The following is a 12,953-nucleotide window of genomic DNA, read 5'->3' as shown; positions in this document are numbered from 1 at the left end:
CAGTACACGTGTACTCAAGAAGACAGGTGACAAAATAGAATTTAAAAAGGCAAATGTCCAAAAACAATGGAAAAAACATTGGAAAAATGCAATGGAAAAATCTATTCCTATGCCTGACCACACAAATGAGGCTAGTAAATCTTCGAATTTCTATTGTGTTGGCCCGAATTGTGGCCTGCTGTACTATCCTCAGTCGAACCACATTTTGAAAGAAGGTTAAAAGTTAGATCATATTATAGTTCTCATAGTTATTTTATTTTGTATTTTTGAAGAACATTACTGAAGAAGAGATTTCGATTCTGCAACATGTTGACCTGAGTTGTAACAGGATACCAAACATGGACAAACCCTTTTAGCAAATATTGAGTGTTGTGTGTTGTTGTCACTCACCATAGAACCTACTTTCAATATGTTCGATGCTATGTGTTAGCGTAGTTATGTACTATTCACTTTGAACATACGTTATATGTAGATTACTTTTTTCAACAATTTGTTACTGACTGCATAAGATGATGAATTCATGTTGTTGTTTATGATTTTTTTATAAATATTTGCAAACATCCTATATATCACATTTGGAAAGCAAATACATGTATGTAATTCACTATTTGAATATTTGATCGTTTATAACCAAGTACATTGAAGATTTCTTTTCTCAAGGAGAGTGCTATACTGTTAATTTAGATCTTTCTGCAGGGCTTTTAGTCCTTAACAATGTTGCCAGGGCCATCATTAACGTGGGCCATTACCAGGCAGTAATGTCCCCCATCTCAAGGGTTACTGCTTAAATCAATCAATTAATTGGAATGTCAAGAGTGTCCATATTCCATTGTGAATTGTTACAGAATGCAAAATGCATTTGCATTTCCAAAATATCAGTGTTTGCAATTTATAACAATGTTCAGAAAACAATACTATACTTCTAAATCTTAAAGGCACATCCTTGACACTGAACCCCTTTCATTTCAGAAACCACCCCTGAAACCTTTGGAAGTGTGCTTGACATTTTTGAGAAATTGAGCAATCCTACTTGACTATAATCTTGGCTAATTGATGGTATTTGAACTCTATTTTGCTTGGTTCAAAATGGCCAGTGTCTTCTATCTTAGTCTGCCCGTGATGTTTCTGGCTAATGACTAGCAATGATTGTGCCGATTGAGGTTTAGCAATGTCCAATATCAATGTAACTAATGACTGCACTCAATTCTTTCAGCAGGTACAGCATCTGTCGGAACGCTCTGTCGCCATGAGAACCAAGGTATCCAAGATGGTGGTGGTTATTGTCTTGCTGTTCACAGTCTGCTGGGGCCCAATTCAGCTCTTCATCCTTTTCCAGGGCTTCTACAAGAACTTCCAGGCCAACTACGAGACATACAAGATCAAAACCTGGGCCAACTGCATGTCGTACGCCAACTCCTCCATCAACCCCATTGTGTATGCCTTCATGGGGGACAGCTTCAGGAAGTCCTTCAAGAAAGCCTTCCCCTTCCTGTTCCGGAGAAGAGTCCGGGACAGCACGATGCTGTCAGGCTCTAGGAATGCAGAGATGAAGTTTGTGACTGAGGACACATAATGTCCTCTGAACGCTAGAGCCTCTAAGTCACCAATGTTCAACACACTCTGGGATCCCCATTGTGCTGACACGTGCTTGCACTTAGAGCAAAGGAGGGTCTTTCAAGGGGAACCTGCTGCACCTGAGAGACATCCTTAAGGAAGTGGCGTTCTGAACTCACTGAACTGCAATGACACTCAACGACAAATACATGTCATCAAAATAACGGACATTTATTCTGCGCCTTCATCCAAAGCACTTTTCGTGATGCGCTTTGAATAGCAGTACTGCTACCTAAACAAATGACACTCATTCGGATGCTTTCAGAAGAAAGATTGTCTAATCTTGGCTATATGGGAAAATTAATTAAGCATTTTACCCAACGCTGCCATCTCATTGTCTCGCCATCCATCGCCTCTTAAATGGTGGTTGCTCGAAGCAGTGAATTTGTGAATGCATAGGTGGTAGCCTATGGTATCAATGGAGGTGGTCCTGATTGCTTCATTGTGCGACATCACAGAGGGACCAAACAACTTTGATAGCGTATAGAGTGTGGAGTTACATGCGCGCGTTGAAAGCAATCAATGTGTGTAGATGCTAAATGGCATGACCATGAACCAATGCTTGCATCAGGCAATTGACTAAATGCCCGCTAGCAGCAACTGAGAGTATCATGTGCTATACGAGTCCAGGAATCACTTCAAATCAGTATGTGTATTAAATCCCGGGATGAGACTCTGCCTCCTCATTTCTTTCTGAGTAGACTAGGAAAAATCAATGATGCTTTAAAGCCATTTATAGAGTGTTTACCTTTTTGTGATTTAAGGGGTGTATCATTTATGGTGGCAGTGTCTTTTTAAATACTTTCTTTTACACAATGAGAGAGAAATTCTGCTGTGTATTTTGCAAAACAGTGTAAGAGAACACTGAAGAGCCAATCAACCAATAAACCAATTTAATCCTGTTGTAAAATATTTCAAGGTAAACGACGCAAGAAAAATAACATACCTCATTTCGTAGAGGTAGATGTGTGTTTGACAATTTCGTTTAATGGATGTGAACTTAAAACTATGCAATTAGCAGAGTGTTTGTGCTGTTGCATGAATATATAAAGTTGTGTGTCCAAGTGCATTTTACATATTCAGAGCTACAGGTAATAACAATGAAGCACCGAAAAGAGGGCGGCCATCATAGGTCACTATCTAAAGACCTACGTGCATAGCTTATGTTTATAGAGAATAAGCCACAGGGAGGACCATGTCCTGTTTCCAAGGGGTGATAAACAGGGATAGGGCGTGACTCACCGAAAGAAGACAAAGTTAAGTTTGCAGGCGAACAGGGTCCTATTTGGGCTGAGGGAGATGAAAAGCAGAAATAATCAATGGAGAGGAAGATGGCTAGTGGAGAAGGGAATGGAGGTCATGAGTGAGATGGACATGGCCAGTGGATGCCACCAGCTTTGATGTTATGCTTCATCCTTTCTGGATCCTTCTTTAGACACATTGAGATGAATTGAAAGGCCATAGTTGCTTCGACAGAATTGATAATCATGAAGGATTAGAACATGATTAGATTGGATTTAATTAAAACTGAGGTGGCAAATAAGGCCCAAACCAGCTACGTCCGAGATTGGAAGGTATTCCTTGCATGGAGTACAAGATGAGGGAGATGTCTAGGGCCATCCTATTCATTGACCTCATACTTTCAAACCAGTTTGTGCTGACAACTAGTGAACATTTTGGGAGTGTAGGGAATGGTAAAAACAACAGGAAAATCAGTTGTATGACCATTGTATAAAACACAGGAAGAGCCTCATCTAGAATAAATTGATCCCAGTTCTGGTCACCTCACCGCTGAAACGGATGAGATACATTAGAGGCAGTCCCAAAACAAGATGGCGTCATGCCTGATTTAGAAATGACCAGAGTGGGAATCAGTATTGTCTGAAAGAAGGAGGAAGTGGGTAGGCCTGATGAAAGCATTTATAAAATGCAGCAGTAAACATACTAAAGCAATCGTGAGCATGTCTATGCAAAGGTGTGGATCTATAGCATGGGGTCAAGGAATAGGATAAATGGGGGACGCGTATTAGTATACCTCGTGACATTCTTCACATAGAGAACAGCACGTTGGCTGTCCTGCCTTCTAGCTTGGGCAACACAGGCACAATTGGGAACAGAATAAACACATGCGCAAATCAATACAACAGAGTCTCCAAGGTCGAAGAACAAGAAGCTGGATCCCAAAGTACAGTCCATGAAATGGCAATGGAAGTCCTTGCCGATCATCCAACGATGTGCGACTAAGCGGGTATTTATAAATGCCTGATAGCAGTGCTGTATTAGCAGAGTGACCTCTGTGAATTCAGTCTGAAGGGGACGCTCTGCAAGTCTGCCTTCAGATAAACATGGGTCTGATGTGCCTGTGTGCTTCAAGAGAGCAGCCAAGATTCCTTCCTCTGTCCGACTACTGTGTTTATTTCCGTTGTATACCCACAATGCATTGTTATGTGGCTCTGAACTAGATGTGACATTTCAACTCTGGCTATTAGATGACACTGTGACATGTGTGGCTTGTAAACGAAATTCCCTATACTACTCCCATTTGATATGGTAGAAGGGCTTCTTCAATTCTTCAAACCTACCAGAGAGACATCAAAACAACATCAATAATTATTTACGCACCAGTCAGTTCATAATGGAATGGAATTGAGTGCTACAAGATCACTGCGATATTGGGAAGTGCAGCGTGCACCAGGGCAAACAGTGTTTCAATGCAACCAACCTACTCTTTCTATGCATTCTTGCACCAGAACTATGATCATGGAAAACATTATCTTGAGGCAAAAGTGCATTTAGAGAAAGTGTTTTTGGACAAGGGCAAGTTTGCCCTAGTGCAAATTGCACTTTCACTGATGCAACGTTTTCATCTATTTATTTATTTATTGGATATTTATAATGCGCCTATACAGAAAATGGTGTTCCATGACACAACAAGACAAAAGGGGGTGGGGGGGGCAAGGGATGAAGAATAACAAAAAACTTTCCTACTAGGCCTTGTGACATTCGGTTCATGCAAGTGCAGAAGTGCAGGGAAGTGGGGCGGTGGGGTACAGTGCCAGTAAGAGCGGAAAACGCTAAGGGTAAGGAGGGAAAGGAAGTGAGGTCGGAGTGGAGAACGCATGAGTGTTGGGAGGGGATAGAGGAGGGCGGTAAGAGGGTGCCTGGGCTAGGGAAGTGCTAGAGGGAGTCCAGATGGACGAGTGCCAGAGGATAGCAGGGAGTGCAGGGAAGGAAGGGCCACATGCTAAGTGCGAGGTCGGGGCTAGCTGGGCTCAGTAGGGGTGCAGGCCCCGCCAGGCTAGGCCAGGGGGAGTGAGCTTGGTAGCGCAAGTGCAGGTTTGGGGATATCAGGGGAGATTGAGGTGCTGGGGTAGACTGGACAAAGAGGGCCTGGTGCCCTGTATTATGAATCAGCAGGAACCAGGCAGCCAGTCAAAATGCTTTAAAGGGGACATTGTCAGGGGAGGGGGAGAGGGAAGGAAGAAGAAAAAAGGAGGGTCTTGAGAAGCTTCCGGAACTTAAGGAGATCTGGCTCCAGCCTGAAAGAGTCAGGGAGGCCATTCGAGAGAGGAGGCTCAGTCGAAAGAGAGAGATCGGACCCCCACTCTCTGCTTGGAAAAGCATCTGATCTTCAGAGATTTGGAGCTAGAAGACTGAAGGACTCTAGCAGGGAGGTATTTAGGGAGTGAGATTTGGATGTTGTGGGGTTCTAGGCCCCAAAAAGCCTTGTGGATGATGCAGAGTGTCTCAGACTTTGTCCTCACAACAACCGGGATACAGTGAAGAGATTATATGGCTGGAGATATACAGTCCCTGGGCTTCAGGCCAAAGATACATCTCGCAGTCCTATTCTGGATTACTTGAAGGGAGCAAAGAGAGGATTTTGGCAGATTAAGGAAGAGCTGTTGCATTAGTCCAGCCTGGAGAGGACCAGAGCTCTGGAGACATTGGGCCTCATTACAACTCAGGCATTAAGGGTTAACGCCGTTGTTAACCCTTAACGCCTGATTCCAATTTTAACGGATGCTTTTAGCAGGCTTTAAAATCCATGGCGCTAAACCGCCTTGGTGCTAATTACGGCACCGTAATTTACGGTGCCGTAATTAGCGCCTTCGCCACTCCCATTATGCCCTATGGGGCAAAAATGGGAATGGGGAAGGGTAAATGGGAAATGGGGATTTACCGCCCCACTCACCTTGGAATGGGGCGGTAAATCCACCATCCACCATGGTGTAAACCTAGTTTACACCATGGTGGTAAAGTTGGTGTACTTACCGCCTGGGTCGTAATGACCCTAATTGAGTTTCTTGGGGGAAGGTGAGGAAAGGGAGAATGCCTCTGAGGAGGTGCAGCTGAAAGTGGGCCTCCTTTGCAAGGTCTGTGATGTGAGGATAAAAGGAGAAAGAGGAGACAAAGATGACACAAAGGTGTTTTTCCTCATAAGAGGGGCAGGGGAGGGGCTTCAGGGAGGGGCGGCCAGAGAATAGGAGGGAACAAACAAGCTGGGGTCCCAATGAGAAGGATCTTAGTCTTACTGGCATTAAGGCAGAGATCGTTAGCAGCACACCATGTCTGAATAGCAGTCAGACAGTCAGGAATGAGAGAGGAAGGAGAGGAAGTAGTGGAGGGATTCTTGAAGGAGAGTTGTGTGTCGTCCACATAGGACTGGAACTGAGGAGAGAAGGTGGAGATTAAATGGGCTAGAGGGGCAAGGTAGATGTTGAAGAGCCACAGCGAGAGGATAGAGCCCTGAGGGATGCCGCAGGTAGAGAGTGTGATATAGGAGAAAAATGGCCCAGGTTGAACCTGGGAAGGTCGGTCGGAGCAAAGATCGAAGTGGGCGGGAGCGGTCGGGAGCGGTGCTCCTATACTTTTTATTTTTAAGCTTCACCGTTCCAATACTTTTATTTTAAAAAGAAACCATTCTTGAATGGTTTAGTTTTAAAATAAAAGTGTAGGAAGAAGTTGAAGCTTCCACTTCAGTGCACAGCACTGAACATTCACATAAACAGCAGGTGTATTTGTTTGGGGGCTTGGATTGTATGTCTGAGGGGATGCAGCGATGGGGTTTGTGGGGAGCGGGGGCACGCCAGCAGGGAACATAGTTCCATTACTTTGATTTGAACACTTCGACCACTGGGTCGGAGAGGAAGAAGGTCAATCAGTCCAGTGCCCAGTCCGTGATTCCAAGGGTATCACAGAGCCAATTTATAAGGGTGTCATGATTGACTGTATCAAAAGCAGAGGAAAGGTCAAGAAGGATGAGGACAGAAGGAGAGTTGGAATTGAGATTTGAGAGAAAGTCTTCACCAGAGTGCAGTTTCCATGCCTCTGCCTGCTCTGAAGCTAGACTGGTGTTCGTGGAGACAGCCAAAATATTTAGTGTGGTGGATTAGCTGGGATATGACCAGCTTCTCCAAGAGATTTCCCAGGAAGGGGGTAGTGGAGATAGGGTGGTAGTTAGCCGGGTAGGAGGGTTTGACAGAAGGCTTTTTCAGGAGAAGGTGTGCAAGGGAGTACTTGAGCGGTAGCGGGAAGGAGCCAGTGGCAATGGAACGAATGCAGAAATCCGCCAAGGCTGGAGCAAGGGTGGCAATGTTGGTCTTGATGGTTATGGAGGAGCAGGGGGCCACCTGTTTGGAGAAGCATTTCATAGAGAGGAAAGGGGAGGGTGGTAAAGGGAGGCAAAGGGAGGCCTGAGAGTGGGTGAGGCAGACGGGAGGGGTGTAGAGGAGAGTGAGGACAGAATGTATTGGGTTTTGGTAATGAAGTGAGAGGCCAGTTTAGTGCAGAGGGTCAGGGATGCCAGCAGAGAATTGGAGACTGCAGTAGGATTGGTGAGTTCCCTAAAGATTATGAACAGTTCAGCCGCCCCTAGTAATCCTAATTCTATAATACCACTCTTAGTATACTAGAACAGAGATGAAAGTGAGCAAGCAATTCTTCTGCAATGGGAACTTCAGGACAGGAAGGGCTTGGGAATACTGTTGAAGTAGTTTGGGGTGGAGAGGTGTTTTAAGTATTCCAGAACATCGTAGGTTATTCAGAATGCGCACCACATAGTTCTACAATTTAGAGCTGCCCAGTTAATGACAGTCTATTCAGAACATGTTTTACACCACCATATTCCACTATTTTCTATTTTATACTTTAATGTGTTACAGTCAAAGGGGCTGATTCATGGAATTATTTGTGCCGAAAAACGGGGATTTGTGCGCCATTCTGCCCGCAAATCCCGGTTTAACAAATGAGGATTTGCGGCAGAATGGCGCACAAATCCCCTTATTCCGGCTCAAATAATTCCATGAATCAGCCCCAAACACTTTACACATAAAGGAGAAATAAAAATAAAAATAATAATCAAATACAAAGCAAATACAAAAAATGTAAAATACCATACATGCATACAAGCAGTTCATCATTCATAATTTCATAACATGCATGATACACAAAATACAAAATATACACAATTCAATTCATACAGATGTTTAGACAAAATCTTCAAGCAGAAGTATCAGACAAGCAGAAAATCACACAGACAAGATTTCCTCGGCAGGCCTTACTGGGGACAGTGTCTCTGCACATGACAAAGGCTCTACACATAGCACCAGCAACTGTTCAAATGATAGCCAAACACGACATAGAGTCAACTGTAGACACTTTCCGTGTAAACTTTCCGTGTTCAAACACCAGGGCCAAAAAGCCCTTTCACCCATCGAGGACAGGTTATGAATGTAGTCGCCCAGATTTGACTTGACCAAGGGAGCATAATAGGGCACTCTGTTAAGCTATGCTTTCCAGCTTCTTGGCAGCCAGGATTTTTGCATAAGCAGCAGAATCTTTCAGTTCACTTCAGTTTCTTGGCAGGCCCAGTATTCGCCATTACTGGCAATCAGTTTATTCGGAGAAGCAATAAAAATCTACGTAGGTTTCTAGAATGACATAGCATAAGATAGCGCTGCGCTCTCCCTAGGGTATAAAACACATAAGATGTGAACTCATATGACTTCAGGCTCTGGAGATGTGAATGGTCTTTTACCCCATCCCAGTACAACATCTTTTACTTGAGCTCCCTCAGAGGCTCCCAGTATCCAAGTTCCCTATATGGCGACCAGTCAATATAACTGAATAGACTTAAGGTGGACTTGACAAACCTGGAATTCTCTCTGTTTGCCATGTCTATACCCAATAGTCTTAGTAGATCCCAATGTGGGTAGGTAAGAGCCTTCAGATATAATAGGCCAAGTTTCAGCACAAGCATGGTGGCCTTCGAGCAGATGCCTAGTTCCAAGTGGATCATTTCCATTGGCACACATGGATTTAGTCCCAGTATTCAACTCCAGAAACGTGCCTCTGCTCTGCCCACCCAGGACAGATCTGCCAGGGTAAGAGATTCAAGGCCGTACAAAACAGCCGGGCAGGAACACTGTTTGTACAGTTTCAGCATGCCTTTAAGGTTAAACCTTGCGGCGTTCTTGCTGAAGGCAGCAATCAACGCAATCAATTGCATAGCCTTCCTTATTCTGGTGACTTGACATAAGCAGTAATTCCTTCAGCTCTCCAGCTCCACCCCCAAATACCTATAGCTTTCGGTATAATCAACTTGCCTCCCCTCAATCAACAAAGCCAGGCAGGCCACTCTTTATTGGTTGAAGAGCCTAACCTGGGTCTTTTAGCATATTCTCTGTTGCATAACTCCACAACCCCTCTGCTAGTTTTCTCATACCCGCAAAAGTCACATCCATAAGGATCAAGTCATCGGCATAACAAGGTACTTAACATGCACCGAGCCAATCCTAGGCGGACATGTATCCAACTTCTCTAAATATTTTGGAGGATCTGCTAGGTAGATGTTAAACTAGAAAGGGTCCATCTGCATCCCTGTTTGACCCCTCTAGAGCTAACCATGCATACAGGCCATGTCTGCCCCCAGTTCTTGTGCCATCATTTAATGAGTCCATAGCCCTCAAATTGTGAATGGTGGAGGAACCCAGACAAAAACCCGTCTGGAAGCAATCCAAGATCGTATTGGAATCCGACCATAACTGTAAGCGATCTAGCAAGAAGGAGGCAAACAACTTTCCGTTTATATCTAACATGGCCATTAGGCGATAATTTCCTGGAAGCATCTTATCTCCTTTCTTATACACAGGAATACGAATTGCTGATAGCCATGAGACCAGGATCCTGCCGTCCTTCACCACCTTCTCGAACAGTATTTCCGGTGCTCATGGGATTTTTTTAGTACCCCTGCAGCCAACCCATTGGGACCTGGGGCGTTAGATGATTTAAGCTTCTCAATCTTGCGAGAGCTGACTTCCCAGGGAATCCTAAAGTGACCATCTTGCCAATTCCCTGTTTTAACATGGTTCTGTACCGGGTGGAGTCGACTCAACATGGGCGATCCATTGAGCTTCGCTAACATTATTAATAACTTTTTCACCCCGACTTCTTTTTGCTGGCCCCAGTGCCTGCCATATCTTCCTCATGGCCCCAGAGCATGGGCACTGCAGCCCTATTTCGCCAGCCGTCTTGTCTTAAAAAGTAACACCACCATTTGACCCAGCATCAGTAACGATTTTTGATCATTTTGATTAGTCAGGGAGGATTTGGGTTGATTGCCTGTAACAGAAAAGTTTACGGCTGAAAAGACTGTAGCTAACTTGACCGTTATGGTCAAACAACCCAAAGTAAATGCCTCCCCAAACATACCCCACAAGTACACTCCCCTTTTCCCCCACTTACTTCATGTTCAGCATTTTCAGATTCGTACGAATGGTACTGGCCTTTTTCAGTCTTTTGTACCATTTGTACAAATGGTATGGTTTTGGCCATTTCCAGTCAGGGAGACTAAGGGCAGAGATCTTACTTTTTGCCTTACGAATTTCCCTTCTCATTTCTCATTTCCCTTTTCCTATCTCTAAGCCTTTTGTCATAATGGTGGTGTGTATCAAACTGGAGTACTGCGCATGGTGATCTCTCTTTTACAGCTGCTAATATGGTAGTTGAGAACCATCTCTCAATTTCATCCCCTGCCATATCTATTAAGTTAAGAGGAGTCATGTAATTGGCGGAAAAAAGGCTATTTACAAGCTGTATATTTCTCTCTGACCAGCTCACTATATTGCGAGCATGGTTGACCCATAACTTCCTAGACGGGACATGAATGTCGACGGATACGTTCATTTCAAACTCTAAAAAGAAGATGGCATGGTCACTGCTCTCGTTTGGCTGTACACTCATGTGAAGGGAGAGTTGGATTAGGGCTGGGTTGGAAAAAGAAAAGCAAGCGTGGCTTGCTGGTTGACCTCCTTCAATGTAGTCAACTAGGTATGTCACCCTTCAATCAACCATTCAGCATAAACAGGTTCCAATCAGTGAAAACATTCAACCATTTGTCAATCTAGAGATGCTAGCAACATTGCTACTTGGATCAATACTATGGGTGCATCTACATTGTGCATTGAAGTCCCCCCCAATAATGTTGAAGCCACCCGCATGCCACATAACCATCTGGCAAATACATGTGATAATGACTTCTGAATATTGTACGTCTGTGTCCCCCCTGGGGGGGTCAAAGAGACAAACCACCAATAATGAGGACTCAAAATCCCCAATTTTAACTGCTAATTCTGCCACCAAAACATAATCCAGAGAATCAGTCTGGATTGTTCTAAGCAGTTCCAGAGGGTGTCTGACACCAACCAGGAGGCCACCATAAGGGCGCCCACAAATCCCTTTTTAGCAAAACCCTGGATAATATCAAAGCCATCAATATAATAAGGCTCCCGCAGCCAGGTCTCCTGCAACACAAAAATGTGATTATCCACTAAACTTTGAACTGAGGCTCCAGTCCCCATCAGGTGAGTGAACTCCCTGGAGTTTGAAGGCACCGGCCTCTGAACATGTATCCGAATAACCATGCGCCCCGTCAGGGATTAAGACCAAGAGATATTTTGCAAGGATAACAAAGTTTATGTAATATTATACATGCAAGCAAAGAACTCTGCTGTTGAGAGCGCTCTGCCAAAAATTACACGGGCAGCACACTAAAGAAGCCAAACGCATCATTGATGACATCATTACTTAGGGTTGAAAATCACATTGCTGATTGGGGTGGACGGATGGCACAGCCTGCTCCATACGGGATGCCAGACGCTAATTGGCTGTTGTCTCCCAGTCGATCTTGGCACACGTGGGTCAGCTGGGCTCATCCTCGCAGTGAAGGTCAGAGTACACATTAGACACACTCTTTCTAAACTAAACAACAAGAACCCATTATTTATGAGTCATCGCAGGCACCTGCACATCATATGAAAGGGATGTATAAAAGAAAAGAACATAATATATGGGCATATTGACCCTTACATTTGGGACCTTGTTAATACTGCAGTTCCCACACCCAAATTTCTCTCCTGGGGGTTTGATCTATCGTCTACCTTCCATGGTGCCTCATGATACGAGCAGGTGTGTGTTGTTATTCGAGAGATATACGGTTGTGCAGGCTTCAGATCTATGGTGGGTAATCTTGAATGGTTGGGATCAGAGGGCCAGAGACCCATTAGTATGTGAAGAGATGGGGAGTCAGGGCAAAGGGGTTTGGTGGGCTTTGGTCTGGCGGTGTGGGGGTCAGGAGTATGTTGGCAGTTTAGTGGAGATGGATGGACACAGTGCTGGGGCCTGGTACTGTCTCACGCTTTTCGCAGGGCGAATTCCTGACAACCGATACTGAGTATTTGCAACATTGAACGGTCAGGGAACGGATGGACTTCCGTGGGAACAAGGCTTGTGCGGAGCTGGCCCGGTGTGTTGACAGCTTGGTCCCTCTGTGTGAGAGACTGGCGATCCGAGTGCTGCAGCCTCACAAAGTGTCGATTTTTGGCCTAGTAAAAAAACGGTGTCTGGCCTAGTACACAAATTGAGTCTTAGTGATGAGACATGGGTGGTGTTATTCATCTAATTGTCTATGTTATAAGGCTCTTTACATGTACCGTGGAGGTGGGGGGGGCTTCTCCCCATGGCTTTGGTCACGTTGGCTACAACTAGGGGGGTGGGATAGGACCACTTTCTTCCCAACAAGTTCCAGGAGGAAAAGGAAATCCTTTGTGAGTCCTTAGTGGTTATTGCTGGGAGGGCCGCCTCTAGTCATCGCAATACTCTCTGTATTTTGGCGATATTCGCCTCTCCCTCCGACCGACTTTCCAACTTTTGTTTTAGTGTCAGGTTACTGGAGGAGGGTTTTACTCCCAGGCATTAGGAGATCAGTGTCAGGGGTCTCGAGGTCAATGTCAAGTTCAATGACAAGTGTGTACAGTTGTGTAATTGCGGATCAACAAGAT

General features: G+C 44.7%; 1 protein-coding gene across 2 annotated transcripts in view; it reads left to right on the top strand.

The window, feature by feature from the left end:
• The window catches only part of LOC138447643 (G-protein coupled receptor 54-like), a 501,667-nt gene extending 499,149 nt beyond the window's left edge, over positions 1 to 2,518 (top strand). For both annotated transcript variants that reach the window (XM_069603859.1, XM_069603858.1), the window contains one exon: positions 1,214 to 2,518. In XM_069603859.1, coding sequence (XP_069459960.1) covers positions 1,214 to 1,573 — 360 coding nt within the window. In that variant the 3' untranslated portion in view covers positions 1,574 to 2,518. The remainder of the gene's footprint in view (positions 1 to 1,213) is intronic.
• The last annotated feature ends 10,435 nt before the right edge of the window (positions 2,519 to 12,953 follow it).

This window comes from Ambystoma mexicanum, chromosome 3q, assembly GCF_040938575.1.
Source record: "Ambystoma mexicanum isolate Mex_15411 chromosome 3q, UKY_AmexF1_1, whole genome shotgun sequence".
NCBI lineage: Eukaryota > Metazoa > Chordata > Amphibia > Caudata > Ambystomatidae > Ambystoma > Ambystoma mexicanum.
The sequence above is the reverse complement of the archived record's forward strand: the minus strand, read 5'-3'. Positions and strand labels throughout refer to the sequence as shown.